Below are 18015 nucleotides of genomic sequence, written 5' to 3'. Positions count from 1 at the left end.
TTGATTATGGCAGCGTCTATGAGACAGCTGACATGATCAACCCGTAAGTAAAGTGAAAAAACACACACACCGAAAAATCCTTTATTTTAAATAAAATACAAAAAAGCTTCTGGTTCACCATTTTATTAACCCCCCAACCCCCCCCCGAAACACACAGCTCCGGCGTAATCCACGTCCTGCGATGCTTGCATCCAGCCGCGACTTACACTGACACAGAGCTGAATGCAGCCTTGCAACGAGACAGCAGAGGTAACCACAGGGCATTTCCCATGGCCTTTAATGTGAACTCACATTACCGCTCGGGAGAAATGCAGCGTGTGCTCACAGGGACTCTATCTATCCCTCTATCTATTCTTCTGTCTATTTTTCTATCTATCTCAGAATGAAATGACTTTTTTTTTTTTTCAATGTGCTTTATTGCATTGAATGCAATAAAGCACATGTACCAACCCGCACGCAGCAAAACCATGAACAATACCGCGGTAAAACCGCAGCAAACCGCATGCGGTTTTCAGGCGCGGTTTGCCGCGTTTTTTTACCGCGGGTGCGGTAATCTTTCAATGCCTGTGGAATGTTCTTGAGAAAATTCCATTTTCCAGTGAGCACAAAGCCTAATACAGTGGATGAAAGACCTGTTTACACTCACTTGAAATCAGAAGATGTCCTTCAGGACCATTAGCTCTGAATAGTAGATGGGTGTAGCCAGGTCCCACTGGTTCTGAGAAATCAGTCCAAAAATGGTCTCAATGGATGAACTGTGGTCAAAATCTACACCTTTAACACAGGTTTTTGTGGAATACCCTACCGCAACAGGTAGTTGTTACAAATACTAGAACTGCATTTAAAAAAGGGCTGGATGTTTTTCTCACAACAAATGGCATTGTGGGTTATAAATAATCTAGCAATAGAGAATCTATAACTGGTGGAGAAAGAATGAACTTTATGGACCTAAGTCTTTTTTTCAATCTATGCAACTCTGTATGTAAGAAACAAGGCCAAGTTACTCAATTATGGATGAAAACATAAGAACTGGCGTGCAAAAAATAGCAGTAGGTGCTCTGGTGACTCAAAAGGTAAAATATATGATTGAAACATAAGGCAGTTTGTTCACCAAAGGGCTGAAGAGCAGTACAATAATGAGTGTCTGCAGGCAACAGTGAAGCATGGTGGAGTCCTTGCATGATGTGGACTGCATTTCAGCAAATGGGGGTGGGAATCTTAATTTAAGTTAAGATCAATGGTGTTCTCAATGCTGAGAACTACAAATAGATCCTTATCCGTCATGCAATACCATTACGGAAGAATCTGATTTGCTCAAAATTTATTCTGCAGCAGGACAACAACCCCAAATATACAGCCAATGTAAATAAGAACCATCTTCAGTGTAAGGAACAAGGAGTCCTAGAAGTGAGGATTCGGCTCCACAGAGACCTGATCTCAGCATAATTGTCTGTGTGAGAGAGTACACGAAGAGATAGAAGAATTCCTACATCCATGGAGAATATGTGGTTAGTTCAAGACATTTTGAACAATCTCCCTACAGTCACTTCAGAACAGCATTTATTCTTGTAATAACACTTGCATGCAGTTTTTGAAGGCAAAAAGGTGGCGACACCCAATACTGATTTGGTTTAGATTTCTTTTTTGTTCATTCACTTTGCATTTTTCTGATAAAAATTAATAGATGAACTCAAACGGTAAACCGTAATACAGGGAAAAAAAAAATTCGAAATGCCAAAATCATTTTTTTTTTTTTACAATGGGTCATTTTTTGATGATAGTTTCCCTTTAGACTTTTGTTTTGCTACACTGTTAAAGGATAATCAAATATTCATGGAGTTGGAATTGTATACAAAGTTTGTACCTTCTAATTTGCTCAAGTGTCGACAACTTATTGCTCTAACTGACGGATCCGTTCCTCCACCATGCTCTTTTGATGCCTCTGGTTTATACTTGGATTTTGCTTCCATCCCGTAGAGTCTGTTCTATACAAATTTTCACTTGAATATTTTCTTCTAGAATTGAAATTATCATCAACCTGGATGAAAATAAGAAAGCAATGATAAAATAATTAAAAAAAGGGTAGAAAAAGAAAATGTGGTAAATATTCATGAGCCACACAGACTAGGCATATAGGCCATACCAAACAAAGGGTGGTCAATTATATCTTATATGTTAAAAGAAATCACAGAATATGAGGACATCACTGCATACCAGAGGAGATGGGTGCATGTGTACACTGTACACATTCTACAAACTGGAGACTGCAAATCAGGAAAAACACTTTGTCCATCTCAAACGTTAAATCAATGTAGTAAAGCAGAAATGTTTTGCTAATGTATTTTCTATGACAAATCCTACTAAACATAGAAAAAAAAACCCTGAATACCTACATCAAAACTAGAACGAGTCCAAAAGGCTTGTCCTGATGTTACAGATCTGCTTGGAGCGTTTCGCCTTGATAGAACCTCTGTTGCACTTAAACTGCTTTGGCTCCTTTTAGAGATAAATTCTGGTGTAGCACTAGAACTGTTTAAAGTTGAAACTCTACTTCTTGAATAGGAATCACTAGTACGTGATCTTAAAGGATTTTCATCATCAAAACATGATTTTCGTCTAGTCTTGGGATCCAAGTCATCTTTTTCATTACCAAGTCTGTCCAGTTCCTCTGTGGAACCAAAACCTCCTTTCCTCCAAGAGCTTCTACTTGATAGATATTTACTTTCAAAATTATTTGTTCCTCTTAGTTCATGACTTTTCCAAGAAAGATCCATATTCTTCCTCACTTCCCTACGATTCCAAGCTGTATCCTTATCTGTCACCTTTAAGATCAGGTCCTCTTTGTTTAAGGAGATTTCAAGTGGGATACTGGTGTTGTTTTTTATCAGTGGCTGATCATTTGCAGACAGTCTAATATTACTTGTGGAAGTATGCCTTTCTCTTGTGATCTCATCTGTGCTTGTACGAGAAGACATTGTTTCAGATGGGTAAAATTTTATACTGCTCACTTTGTTAGAAGTTCTGTTTACATCAGAGCTTGACCTTGCTGTGAAGTCACTCATAATTTCTTTATTATCTCTTTCAATTATAATAGGCTTAATAACTACAGTTGACTGTAATGATTCCCGTGGGCTGCATGATCTTGGTGGAGTGTGAGAATTTGTCTCTGTGTTATCTAAGCTATCAGATATTTTTCTAGAACGGCCTGTGTCCTTTTGACTGGAATAACTGTGATTTTCAAAAGAGGAATGCCTAGTACTATCCAGATTTAAGACTCTCTCTCTAGAATTTGTTTGTCTCTTGGTGTGCAGTCCTGAAAGCCTAGTCCTTTTCTCAGTATCTCTGTGGTCTGACATTTCTAAAATAATAGGTTTTTCAGGAATTTGTGGTTTTGAGGCTCTAGTTCTTGGTTTATCCTTACTATAGTAAGATCTGTGCGTACTTGAGGTCTGATTTGTTTGTGGATTGGTTTCTTCATGACCTGAAACTGTTGATTTCAGGTTTTGTTCAACATTAGTGATACTATCCTCCCGATCTAAAATGCTTCCATATCGCGACAGCCTATCATGAGAAGACTTTTTTTCTATATCTCCTGCATTCATCTGTAATTTTGATTCAAATACAATATCTGCATTTGTTGGAGCATCACTAGCTTTTGGACTGAGGTTATTCAATTCTGAGTGCATTGCTGAGGTTAACAAGCTATTCTCTTTTGAAATAGTTTCCTCCGTGTCAACTATAGTCTTTGGAATGTTACCAGAAGTTTCCTTTTCGATATCGTCATTTTCCATTGAAATGTCCTTATTTGGCGACAGTTTAATGGAATAATCTTCACCAAAAAACCTCATAGATCTGTCTGTCTGCTTTGATATAGACCCTTTCCAGGACTTTTGTGGAGCTTGATCTTTAACAGCAGGTGGATATCGACTTAAAACTGATGGCTGGTCTTTAATCTTCTTAGCATCACTATGCATAATGCTGAAATCTTTACTACTTGAAAAATAGGAGGGCACAACCTTCTCCTCTTTCTTTAGATTTCCAGTTGTATCAATAAGATAGGACTTTGAAGTTTTTCTACTGCTTGAACTAGAGTTTGAAAACTGTCTCTTAAATTCCAAATTTCTAGATCTTTCAGTTTTCAGTGGTTGAGGTGATAAATCTTGTGAACTAGATTTTGAAATGGGATACTCAGTAGATGTAACTTTACTTTTTATTTTATCACTTTTAAGTTTAGTTCGTGAGAGGTCTTCACTTTCAAGAATCCCATTTTCAATTTCTTTATATGGACTAGTTTGTTTTTGTAAAATCTGTAATTCTTCAGTAATCAATTTGTTTTTATTCTGTTCAATAATATAACTTTCTTGTAGCTCACTGTGTTTTTCTTTTAGATGTTTTAATTCTTGCTCAAGCCCCTCATAGTGTTTTAGCCTATTCTTAAGTTTTTCAATTTCTTGGTTAAGTTCTTTTATTTTATTGTCTTCTTGGTACTTGTTTTTCTCATTTTCATTGTTGCTGCTTGTCTGAATTTCTGACTGCTTAATGTAATCAAATCCAACTCTTTGCAATGAATTAGAAGTTAGACCATCTTCAATTCTGAATTTGTTATGCTCTACATGCTGATCAGGGGACCTCTCCAAATCATTGGATTCATTTCTACTTCGCTCCCCTGTGATTTTTTCCTTCATTTCCAATTGTTCTTTAAGTTCCAAAATTATTTTTTCACTCTGCTTTTCTCTTTCTATCAACATTTTCTTTTCATTAGCAAAACTAAGGGTCAAAGACTTAATTTTCTCCAACTCAGTTGTGAAAAACTGTTCAGTTTTATCCAGTTTGCTTTCAGACAATTCCAGTTCTTTAACTCTGGTTTTAAGTATTTCCAGTTCAGATGATAACTTCTTAGACATATTTTTTTCTTCATTCAAACTAAGACTTAGTTGAGTGCAGTCACTTTTGCTCTTGTTAAAAGCCTCTTCTAGTTTCTCAAGCTCACCCATTCTTTTTTGGAGCTCTTCAATTTCCAGTTTAAGTTCTCGAGTAATATTTTCCTCATTTTCCAGTTTCTCTTTTATTAGTCTACATAAATCCTCTGCTTTCTTCACTTCTTCATCTTTTCCCTCAATCTTAAGCACTCTTTTTCGCAAAGCTTCTACTTCTGCTAACATGCTAGAATTACTCCCCTCTGCCTGTATAATTTTATCCTGGAGATCGAGGACTTCATCTTCAGCTTTTTGTAGATTTCTTGTTGCTTCTTCCAAGTCATCTAAACGTCGACCAAGACTTTGTAGTTTAAAACGTAAATGACGACTTGAATGCTCCATTTTTTTTTTCCACCACACAAAAAAACTGGGACACTAGTCCTTAAAAGTTCAATTATTTACTGAAGATATTACTAGTTTCAAAATTATCCTTTTTCCTCTTGATGAGCACACTTTGTAGGACATCCAGTGACCATCTTAACCTACAATACAAAAGTATATATTACTTATATAAATTTGATTTTGAACTAAAATATATAAGTCAATAACAGTGTGTTCAAATGTGGTATCCAGATTATGATGTACACATGTTTCATGTTTTAAAATAAGTATATGACCCATTTTAAAATGTACAAACACCTTGGTAAAATGATGGTGTCGAGCTCACCATGGTCGGAGCTACTCTTTGCAGTGGAGAGGAAGGGCGTACTAAAAGCAGCTCTATGACATTCCCAATAGGGTATATAGAAAGGGTTTCCTACTTAGGGATTTATACACGCCTAGTAAACTAGAATGCTATACAAAATAAAAAACTATTCACGAAACATGCTTAAACCAATATGCTGTGAATTGCAAATAAAATTGTATACTACCAATTCAACCTATTCTCACATTCCTAATAGCACTGTGTTATTAAGTTGATTCCCAAGAGAAAGATCACTGATTTGAATCGAAGAGAAGCCATGAAGATCTCCCAAGAAAAGAGAAACCGCATCATTCAGCTCATCGATAGTGGTCTCTCGGCCTTAAGAAAAACCTGCCAAATTGCATCATGCAAGTGCCCTGACAGTTGGAAGAATACAAAATGGCAACCATCTAAAGCAAAGAGGTGGACGTCCAGGCAAATGATCATATTCAATAAGTTAGCTCATCACAAGGTCTATCAGTTCTGGAGCGACAAACACAGCAGTAGAGGTGGTTCATATTGGTTTGCACAGACGTCCTCCATGCAAGCACCGTGTGATGCACACAAGTCTGGAATGGTGGAGCAAGAAAAAGTGAAGAAGCCTCAACTTCAACATAGTCATAAGAAGTGTTGACTCCAGTTTGCAAAAATGTACAGAACGTGGACAGTAGAAGATTGTAAACTTGTTATTTGGAGTAATGAGATGAAAGTCAATTTACTAGGCTTTGATGGGACCAAGTGGGTCTGAAAGAAACAAGGGAAAAGGGGCCAATAGTTTGAGAAAATAAAGAAATGGTCAAGTTTGGTGGCGGAAGCCTGGTGATATGGTATTGTTTCACAGTTAAAGGCATTGGATACTTTACCAGAATCGATGGTGGTATCAATGCTTAGCTATATGTGAGTATCTTACAAGATGAGGTACTTGATACACAAGTACTATGGGAATGAAAAAGATGAGTGTTCCAGCAGGACAACAAGCCGAAGCATAGGCTGAGATTGGCAAATAAATGGTTAAGTGGCAATGTAGTAGAGGTACTGGCTTGGCCCCCACAGTCCCCAGACCTCAATCCAATCGAACACTTGTGGGTAGAGTTGAAAAAAAACAAAAACAAACTGTATACATACTCAAGTGAGTAAGTAGACCAGTATGCACCAACACTGGGAATATGTAGAAGGGACCTGATCATATTTTGGTCAAGACATGCTTGAATCTATTCGAGAGCATGCCCAAAAATATTGACGCAGTGTTGAAAGCCAAAGCTGGATTTACAAAATACTAATAAAATAATAATTAAAACTTTAAGAAGCGAATGGTAACAATGCAGTAACATGACAAACATCTGCATATCTAAATCATATGCAAAGTAGTTGCAAGGCAAATTTACATATGAGATAGCCTCAGGCTGAAAGCTGAAGAGGATGGTGAGATATGGAGTCTGAAAGTCAAAAGTTCAAAGCATAGGTACCCTTTTGCTTGTCAGTGTATATATGCATACACACACACACACACACACACACACACACCGCACACACTTATATCTGCCTGCAAGTGAACATTTTGTCATGTAATCAGAATTCTTAGTTCTGAAGCACACACAGCAGATGACTGTATGACCTGAATCAGCAATTATATGACACCATAAACCCATCTGTTTAGACTGGTGCTGAGAAGAGGATAAAAAAAAGGGAAAATAGCTCAAGCTTACAATTTTGGAGAGGCATTCATATTTGATTGCTTTTTCTGCTAGGTCTTTGCTTTGAGAAATAATTTTTCCAGATTGTCTCAAAAACAGACCTATCAATAATCTACGTAAGAGTGCCAACAATAAAAAACAATGATAAAAAGGGAAAAAAAAAACAAAAAAAACCCACATTCTTAAAAGTACTTAAATTTAGCAAAAAAAACACAAAACAACATTTTACCATTTTAATAACAATGGATTATATTGTAAAGGCTGTCAGAGTTGAGAAATCCACTGTATTATCAGAAACATTTTTCCATTCTAGGAAGCCTGTCACCATGATTTTACAGGCAACTGGTTCCCTTTAAAAGGGCTGCTCTCAGGTTTAATCTTTGGGAAAGCACCTCTCCCCTACCCAGTTTGCAGAGGGTAGTATGCTCCTGAAGACTGAAAGTCAGGCTATGTGCCCACGTTGTGTTGTCCCCGCAGAAGTTTCTGAAGCGATTTGAACAGCACATGTGCGCTTCAAATCGCTGCAGAAGCAGTGCGTAATGAAAAGCCGATTGTGTGCGCTCTGGATGCAGCCCACACCATAGACAGAGCGGGACTTGCATACAAAGCGCACGGAATAAGTGACATGTTGCTCTTTAGAACACAGTGATTTGGCAGCATGCAAAACGCTGCGTTCTAAAACGCAACATGCGCATGGATTATGCACAATCTTCATAGATTGTGCTGGTGACGCAGGATGCATGCAGTTACACTGCGGTGCAGAATGCAGCGTAACGGCATGCAATACGCACACGTGGGCACATAGCCTTACGCTGCTGACATGAACTGTGCACTCCCCAATGCTGCAGTAGCATCAGAAGGGTCAATTGACAGTAAAGTGAACCAGATCCTGTGTTCCAGCTGGTTTTAGACCAATACTTGGAGGGTTCCATTGAAAAAAGCCTGTAAGGACTGCACATGCGCGGACATGTTGTTAGACTGGAGTGATGATTGGTAAGCTAGACAATCAGCAGTAAACAAAATTGGAGAGCCCTTGAGAATAGAGAGGGGTTTTAATAAAATCAAAATTGTAAACCTGCTTGTTTTTAAGTCCTTTACACTTAAAGGGGTCATCTAAACATCAATAATTATTAAAATGGTATGGTCTTATAAAGGCTTGGTAAAAACAAGACGCATTGGAAACAAAGACCCAGACATTGGGAGAATGCCTTCATATTCACAGAAATTACCCATGGCTTGTGGTGTACAAGAGAAAGGCTACAAAATTCTCACTAGATGGTATAGGTGCTCAACAATTTTATTTTCCCCTTTGTGTTTGGCCGATGTCACACTTGTGATCACCCGGCACAGACTCACGGTGCATCACCCGGCACAGACTCACACTCTCCTCAAAGGAGCAGGTCGGTTGTATGCACCTGAGACGCTCCTGTGAGGAGAGTGTGAGTCCATGCCGGGTGATGTACCGCGAGACTCGTGCGACATACACGAGAGGCAATCGCAAGTGTGACACCGGCCTTTGATAGATTCTGGTGTTGTGCAACACAGAGGGGCGCTACATTGCATGTATGGAGGGATAGTGAAAGCCCCTTTGGTATTTTGGTTTTTTTTTTCCCATCTTTCAGATTATTAGTAGGAAAAGGATACAGGGTTCAACTCAAATTGCTTTAGTATCAATTCTTCCTGGCACTGTAGGGGACATAAAAGAGAACCTTCTCAGATTCTTTATATCTGCAACACAAACTATAATTCCAAAATATTGAAACTCCTCTGAGCCCTTAATCTTGTCAGAAGATGAAGACAGAAGATAGGGAGATGTCCAGTCTTCATAGCAATTGAGGACCCAACAGACAAATTTCATGGCACAATCGATAAGCTTGGTCACGTATGGCGCCCCCGATTGTGAATGAGCCCACAGTGCAGGTAGAGTTGATGAAGGCCACGTTCAGCAATTTTTCTCTCACTATGTGTAAGCCAAAACCAGGAGTGGAACAATCAGAGGAAAAGTATAACAGAAACACAAGCACCACTTCTGTATTTTTCATGTAATCCAAAGAAAGCAGGTGTGGGAGGAAAGCTCTGCAGACCCACAGGTGCGCGGACCTGGCTGGCTACCACAAGTTGAATAGAAAAAAGGAAAGGTCCAGCACCAAAATGTTCCATAAAAAAATCTGTCTTTATTGAGAAATCACATACATGATAAAATCAAATATGTCCTATTATGTGGACCTAATAAGGCTCCCCCCTTAGGTCCCCATCATGGGACATATTTGATTTTATCATGTATGTGATTTCTCAAAGAAGACAGAATTTTTTATAGAAAATTTTGGTGCTGGACCTTTCCTTTTTTCTATTCAGCTAGTATATTTTTCACCCACTCCTGGTTTTGGCTTACAAGTACTGAGGTAAAAAAAAAAAATCTCACCAAATACTCTACATGTGCCCTCCTTTTCTGTTTTCTCATTCCCATTTTTGCTCTTTCGTCTCTTAGGCTATGTGCCCATGGGACAATGTACCTGCAGATTTGCCACAGAAAACCCGGGGATTTATCTGGATTTTCCAGATAAATCCGCAGGTTTACCCAAGTACAGACATGTTATCCTATGGGATTTGGGGAGTGCTGTATCAATGCTGCGGTATGCGCGGCTGCGGATTTCCCGCAGCCGCACGTAATTGTATGTCAATTATTCATGCGGAAATATCTGCGGATGTCCCGCCTTTCCAATATGGAGATAGAGGGCGGGACGTCCGCAGGTATTTCCGCACTTGTCCCGGTTTATCGCAACAAAAATGCTCGAATCCCGCAGCAATGTATAGCTGCGGATTCCAGGGAGCAGCTGCGTGAAACCTGCGGACAAACCTACGGCAAAATCCGAGGATACGTTGTCCCATGGGCACATAGCCTTACTCTTTTCCTAACCTTCATACTACTTTATTGTATTTGCTGACTTTCCCCCCCATGTTCTCACATCCTCAATGTCTTATAAAGGCCCTCTAGGGGAAACTAAGAATATATATTTTTCTTAGCGATTCATTGGTTACGATCATATTTCTATTTGGGACTCTCACCCTAGTCAACAGTTTCCATCAAAGTAGTTTTTCTACATGGAACTCTTCATGAGGTTCTCAGGGTGGTCGTTATTTCCTTAATGCCCTCAGTGACTAGGCCACACAGCTAAGCAATGTCCACTTTTCAAAATGTTTGCTCTGTGATGAAGACCGAAGTTAAAATTTCTTTTCACGCAACTACATCTTATGCAAATTATTGAAACAACAAGTGCAACATCTTTATTCCTGTATTCTGGTGCAACCTGATTGATGTATCGGTCTCATAGTTCCTTCCTGCACTGTGTGCATATACAGTACAGCATCACGTATACCAGTCACCTCCCATTAATTTCAGCTACCATAAAGAAATTCTATAGATTATTACAGCATTCAAATTATATACTGGCCTATTCCCCAGAGACTTAGACAACACTTATGCCGGCGTCACACGGGACGATCTATTGTGCGATCGCACCCGCCCCCGTCGTTTGTGCGTCACGGGCAATTAGTTGCCCGTGGCATACAAAGTCGGTAACCCCCGTCACACGCAATTACCTCCCAGACGACGTCGCTGTGGGCGGTGAACATCCTCTTCCTGAAGGCGGAGGGACGTTCGGCGTCACAGCGGCCAGCCAATAGAAGTGGAGGGGCGGAGATGAGCGGGACGTAACATCCCGCCCACCTCCTTCCTTCTGCATTGCCGGCGGGTCGCAGGTAAGCTGCAGTTCATCGTTCCCGTTGTGTCACAAGGAGCGATGTGTGCTGCCTCGGGAACAGTGAACAACCGGAACACAGAAGGAGGACTGACATTTTGAAAACGAACGACGTGTCAACAAGCAACGATAAGGTGAGTATTTTTGCTCGTTCACAGTCGTTCGGAGGTGTCACACGGTACGACATCTCTAACGATGCCGGATGTGCGTCACGAATTCCGTGACCCCGCCGACATATCACACGATATATCATACCGTGTGACGCCAGCATTACTCTCGCTGATTGGGAACAAGTGCCCTAGGAAATGGGGGCAGGGGGGGAAGTCGGTGTCAATTGTCTAACAGCTCACCCTGGCCAATGGTGATTGTTAAACGTCCACCAGTCAGTAAACACAGACGCTGATCAGCTCTTGTTTATTTGCCCATTTAGACAGGCCGACCTCACTAAGGATGCTTTCACATCAGCGGTTTTTTGCCAGTCGGTAAAAAAATGCAAACTGCATATGACCGGATCCTGTGAATTGAAAGTGCAACGCATGCAACTGCAATTGTTATTTTACCGGATCCTTCTGCAGCGGGACGCAGAATTTATCGGTCGGCACTGGAGTCCGCTGATAGGGAGTCAGCTTAACTCCTGATTTCACAGCCTGCACACGCTGCGACGGATGCAGGTTAACAGCAGTCACTGCCTGCTGCCGATCACGTGTGACCGTGTGCGGGCTATGGGGTCGGGAGTTCAGATCAGCTGAGGACTCCAGTATCAACTGATTACTTGTTCTGTGTCCCCCTGCATCCATCGCAGCGTGTGCGGGCTGTGGAATTCAGCTGAGTTCGGCCGGCACTGGAGTCAGCTGATCTGAACTCAGCTGAACTCCTGATCTCATACCAGCAGAACAAGTAATCAGATCAGCCGACTCCAGTGTCAGTCGATTACTTGTTCTGTGTCCCGCTGCATCCAACGCAGCGTGTGCGGGCTATGAGGTCAACTGAGTTCAGATCAGTCGACTCCAGTGCCGGCCAAACTCAGCTGACCTCACAGCCCACACACGCTGCGATGGATGCAGCGGACACAGAACAAGTAATCGGCCGACACTGGAGCCAGCTGATCTGATTACTTGTTCTGCTGGCTGTGTGGTCAGGAGTAGGGAGGAGTGAACAGTAAAATGCTCGGCTGCTCAATGGACGAAGCCCTTGTCTATTATTTTCTTTTTCTTTTTTAAATATAATAAAAAAACAAAAAAAACATAACCCAAAAACGATAGGTGTAGAAAAAAAAAAAAAAAGACGTGGGCTTCGCCATATTTTTGTATGCTAGCGAGTTACAGCACATCAGGCAGGTACGGGCTTGCCCCATAACCCCCAGCTGCCCATTTCTACCCGTATCATGAATTTCATGAAATAATTAAGAAGAACAAAAAAAAAAAACCCCGACTTGGGCTTTGCCCAATTTTTGTGTCCAGCCAGGTACAACTAGGCAGCTGGGGATTGGAATCCATAGGGCAGGGTGGCCCAAGCTTTCTGGGGCCACCCGCTGCGAATGTCAGTCCGCAGCCGCCCCAGAAAATGGCGCTTTCATAGAAGCGCCATCTTCTGGCGCTGTATCCAACTCTTCCAGTGGCCCTGGACCGGGTGGCATGCTGGCTAATGAGAGAGAGAAAGATGCAGTATTTTGACCAAGGTCAAAAACGCAACAAGTAGCGTTTATGAAACACTGTAAAATACCACAACACAACGGATCCAGTGTGTGCCGCACGCAACCGCATGTGACCGCATATAGCCACGATTCCATTGCAAATGCATTGAACTGACAACGCATTTGTAAAGCATCCAGCTTTGCAGCAGAAAATCCATTTGTGCCGCAGTTAAAAAAAAACAAAAAACGCTGATGTGAAAGCACACTAAAAGACACAGAATAATTGCTCTGTGTGCAGTAGACTGACGTTGTACTCGACAGCATGTCTCATGTACACAGAATAATGTGCTGCAGAGAAAAAAAAGTGTAGGTGCACAATGTTTAGTTCTAGGACTCAATATGCTTTATGCTGAAAATACACTGAACAACAATATAAAGCGCAACACTTTTGTTTTTGCTCCCATTTTTCAGCTGAAGTCAACGATCTAAGACTTTTTCAATGTACACAAAAGGCCTTTTATTCTCCAATATAGTTCACAAATTTGTGTTAATCTGTATAAATCTGTCCGTGAAAACGTAATGAAATTAGCTGTGTGTTTGGAGTTGTTGTCTGGCTGCAAAATAAATTTGGAGCCAATAAGACACCTCCTTGACGTCATTACATGATGGATGAGTATCTGCCTGTATTTTTCAGAATTGGTGACACTATAAGGCCGGTTTCACACATCCGGCTTTTTGCCGTTTTGCCGGATCCGGCGCTCTCCCATACAGTGACTACAGTACAGTGACAGCGCAACAAGCGTCGGTCACATGCTGTCATGTGACTGGCGCATGTGACCCGGAAGTTACAGCGCTGTCACTGTACTGTATTGTCTGTATGGGAGAGTGCCGGATCCGGCAAAACGGCAAAAAGCCGGATGTGTGAAACCGGCCTAAGTCATGACCAAATCCAAAACTCTATTTACTAAAATCCAAACTCAAACTCACAAGGAAGCTTTACCATGTGTCATTATTTCCTGATGACACTCATTATTGTATCACTCTCCAGCCCCTCAGCAAATGAACTGCCTTTTGTTACGGACAAATATTTCACATTTTGACTCATTAGTCCAGTGCACCACTTTTTTTCTGCACACTTCTGGTTACAGTTCCCTGAAGTAGTATATAGGAATAGCTAGGTCCCCCTGGTTAATGCTAGTACTGAGCTGTTGGCAATGCTGGACATCTTTGAATTTCAAGAAGTAAGCATAATGTGTATTTTATTTACTGCACTGCACTCCCTGACAGAAGTTCTGTCGCTTATCCATGTTATGTAAATAAAAGCTTATAACCTGCCTTTAAAATTCATCCATTGGTTTTATAAATTACTCTTTTGAAAGCTGAATCTCCTTTAAATTTGGTTTAGGTTATGAAAATACACTGTGTGCAGAATTATTAGGCAAATAAGTATTTTCACGATACTTTTTATACATGTTGTCCCACTCCTAGCTGTATAGGTTTGAGAGCCAAGTACCAATTAAGTAAATCAGGTAATGTGCATCTCTGTAATGAGGAGGGGAGTGGTGTAATGACATCAACACCCTACATAAGGGGTGCATACTTATTAGGCAACTTCCTTTCCCTTTGGCAAAATGGGTCAGAAGAGAGATTTGACTGAAAAGTCCAAAATTGTGAGATGTAGTCTTCAAATTGCCAAACTTTTGAAGCGTGATCACCGAACAATCAAGTGTTTCATGGCAAATAGCCAACAGGGTCGCAAGAAGCGTGTTGGGCAAAAAAAGCGAAAATAACTGCCCATGAATTGAGGAAAATCAAGCATTAAGCTGCAAAGATGCCATTTGCCACCAGTTTTGCCATATTTCAGAGCTGCAATATTACTTGAGTATCAAAACGCACAAGGTGTGCCATACTCAGAGACATGGCCAAGGTAAGGAAAAACGACCACCTTTGAACAAGAAACATAAGATAAAACGTCAAGACTGGGTCAAGAAATATCTTAAGACTGATTTTTCAAAGGTTTTATGGACTGATGAAATGTGAGTGACTCTTGATGGGCCAGATGCATGGGCCAGAGGCTGGATGAATAAAGGGTAGAGAGCTCCACTCCGACTCAGACGCCAGCAAGGTGGAGGTGGGGTACTGGTATGGGCTGGTATAAAAGATGAACTTGTGTGACCTTTTCGGGTTGAGGATGGATACAAGCTCAACTCCCAAACCTACTGCCAGTTTTTGGAAGACAACTTCTCAAGCAGTGGTACAGGAAGAAGTCGGTATCGTTCAAGAAAAACATGTTTTTGATGCAGGACAATGCTCCATCACATGCATCCAACTACTGCACAGCGTGGCTGGCCAGTAAAGGTCTAAAAGATGAAAAAATAATGTCAAGGCCCCCTTGTTCACCTGATCTGAACCCCATAGAGAACCTGTGGTCCCTCATAAAATGTGAGCTCTACAGGGAGGGAAAACAGTACACCTCTCGGAACAGTGTCTGGGAGGCTGTGGTGGCTGCTGCACGCAATGTTGATCGTAAACAGATCAAGCAACTGACAGAATCTATGGATCGTAGGCTGTTGAGTGTCATCATAAAGAAAGGTAGCTATATTGGTCACAAATTTTTGGGGGGGGTTTGTTTTTGCATGTCAGAAATGTGTATTTCTAAATTTTGTGCAGTTATATTGGTTTACCTGGTGAAAATAAACAAGTGAGATGGGAATATATTTGGTTTTTATTAAGTTGCCTAATAATCCTGCACAGTAATAGTTACCTGCAAAAACAGATATCCTCCTAAAAAAGCCAAATCTAAAAAAACCCCACTCCAACTTCCAAAAATATTAAGCTTTGATATTTATGAGTCTTTTGGGTTGATTGAGAACATAGTTGTTGATCAATAAAAAAAAATCCTCTAAAATACAACTTGCCTAATAATTCTGCACACGGTGTGAAGTTGCTGCAACGCTGAAATATTGAAGACAAAACCAAAGAATCTAGATGAACTCTGGGAGGCATGTAAGACTGCATTCTTTGCTATTCCTGATGACTTCATCAATAAATTGTATGAATCATTGTTGAACCGCATGGATGCAGTCCTTCAAGCTCATGGAAGTGTGACGCCCTGGACCAGCCAGGTAGTCACAGATAGAGCCTGAGGCAGGGAAAACACAGTCAGATCAGTTTTGAGAGTGGAGTTTGAGAGTTCAGTGGAGGAGGCAGGCCTGTGTGACAGGTCTGCAACAAACTGACAGGTGCCAGGGTAGGAGCCCGAGCACCTTTGGCTAGGAGGCATACGGAGGCCTCTGCCTGCAGGAGTCGGGAAGACGGCTCGGTGGAACCGAGGTGGACAGGGACAGGGTAGTGGCCCGCCAGTACCGACCCGGGGAACCGACTGGAAACCAGAGCTCAAAGGGGGGGTACTCAGACCCTGAAGCTAGGTTCAGAAGCTACAGGGGGCTAGCTAATTAAGTGATTGCGGCCAGGACTATAGGTCCTTTCCCACCAAAAGTCCCGACTGAAGACAACAGCCCAACGAGGTGGATAGAAAGCCACCGCCACGGCAGAGAGATCCCACGGGCCAGTGTCTGCGGGCAAAAGGCTCTTCTGACATCTACAAGCCGTGGAGCGGACTCCTGTATTGCAAATGCAGGTAGTCCATCATCACAAACAGGTGCAGGAGAAAGGCAGAGACCACTACCCGGGTGGGGGACCAGATTGCAGCGTTCACCGACCACCATCACCTTGGTTTACCAGAGACTTGTGTGTGTTTCTAATCGTGAGTACACCAGTGCCCTCCGGCCGCCCATCTCCCTGCACCGCGCCAAACACCCCCAACGGGCCCCGGGGCCACTATCCCTACCCACAAAGGGCTTAACAACTTGCTGCGTAACATCTCCCCCAGGTGCCCCATAAACCGCAGCGGTGGTGTCCACCTTCACCACATCCCGTGGGTTGCGTCACAAACGTAACCACGGCTCGGGCCGTACACCTACGTCCCCTAAACCGCCAGCCCCTTTCAGATCGAAGTGACCACAGGGCCCCCGGGTCCAGAGACGCTCGAGCCACCCACCAGTGAGCCCGGATCCAAGCGGGTCTGCTGCAGCCGAGCACGTTGCGGTACAGAAGTCACACAAAATATTAAATACGGCTCTAACAACACCACAACTTCATTCACCGATGTTATGCAACATATCTTTGTATTAGAAGTTAATTATTTGTTTGAATTTCACTATACTTTCTGTGGGCGACAAAACTTTTGTCTTACCAAAATCTGACCTTTCTGTGTTTATTAATGATCAATATTTCAGCTGTGCAGCAAACTTATTTTCATAACCTAAACCAAATTTGGGAAGGTTTCAGCTTTCAAAAGAGTAATTTATAAAACCAATGGATGAATTTAAAGTCAGGTTATAAGCTTTTATTTACATAACATGGATAAGTGACAAAACTTCTGTCAGGGAGTTTCCTTGGACTAATGCATCTATGGTACCAAACGTTGCCCATTTCTTGGTGTTCTAAATTCTGAGAAATACAGGCAGATACTTATTCATTGTGCAATACCATGGGGGAGGCATCAGATCGGATCTCAATAATATCAATATGTGTCTTGAATTACATGAAGACAAGGATGGATTTCTCCACAAAAGATCTGTTTTCAAAATAAAAATTAGAAATCTTTCACTTTTCACATAGGCTGCTATAGGGATTTTTTTGCAAGTGTTCCTAGAAGAATTGATGCTGTTCTGAAGGCAACTGGTGGGTACACCAAATATTAAAGGGGTTGTCCACTACTTTGACATTGATGGCCTATCCTTAGGATAGGTAATCAATGCCCGATTGGTCGGGGTCCGACACACCGCACCCCCGCCAATCAGCTGATTTCACTCCTGACGGTGGCAGCAGGCGTCCGGAAGTGCTCAGTTCTGGCACTGCTCCGTCTTCTGATAGCAGCTGGGAACTGCACATCCACCTCCCATTCTAATCAATAGGCGGCAGATGTGCAGTACCCGGTCGTGGCCGCTATCAGAAGATGGAGCAGCGCTGGAACTGAGCATTTCCGGCATGGGGACCGCGATCAGCTGATCGGCAGGGGTGCGAAGTGTTGGACCCCGGCGAATCAGTCATTGATGACTAGTCAAAGCGCAAACCCCGTACAATCAGACGCGAAACGGCTGTCGTCCGTGAAGGAGCCTGCACCTAGCTCCTCTCCTGCATTTTACCCTGCACCGTATTTTGAATAAAGAAGATCGTTTGGCTTTTATTTGGAGAGTGCGGTCTT

At 41.9% G+C, this 18015-nt stretch overlaps 1 protein-coding gene across 1 annotated transcript in view; it reads right to left on the bottom strand.

Annotated features, from left to right (window-relative positions):
- LUZP1 (leucine zipper protein 1) overlaps window positions 1–18015 on the bottom strand; it is a 140230-nt gene that overhangs the window by 19657 nt on the left and 102558 nt on the right. The window contains exons 3-4 of the mRNA XM_075336105.1: window positions 2394–5458; window positions 1865–2038 (exon numbers count right to left, since the gene is read on the bottom strand). Coding sequence (XP_075192220.1) covers window positions 1892–2038; window positions 2394–5318 — 3072 coding nt within the window. The 5' untranslated portion in view covers window positions 5319–5458 and the 3' untranslated portion in view covers window positions 1865–1891. The remainder of the gene's footprint in view (window positions 1–1864; window positions 2039–2393; window positions 5459–18015) is intronic.

Source organism: Anomaloglossus baeobatrachus, chromosome 2, assembly GCF_048569485.1.
Source record: "Anomaloglossus baeobatrachus isolate aAnoBae1 chromosome 2, aAnoBae1.hap1, whole genome shotgun sequence".
Taxonomy (NCBI): Eukaryota; Metazoa; Chordata; class Amphibia; order Anura; family Aromobatidae; genus Anomaloglossus; species Anomaloglossus baeobatrachus.
The sequence above is the reverse complement of the archived record's forward strand: the minus strand, read 5'-3'. Positions and strand labels throughout refer to the sequence as shown.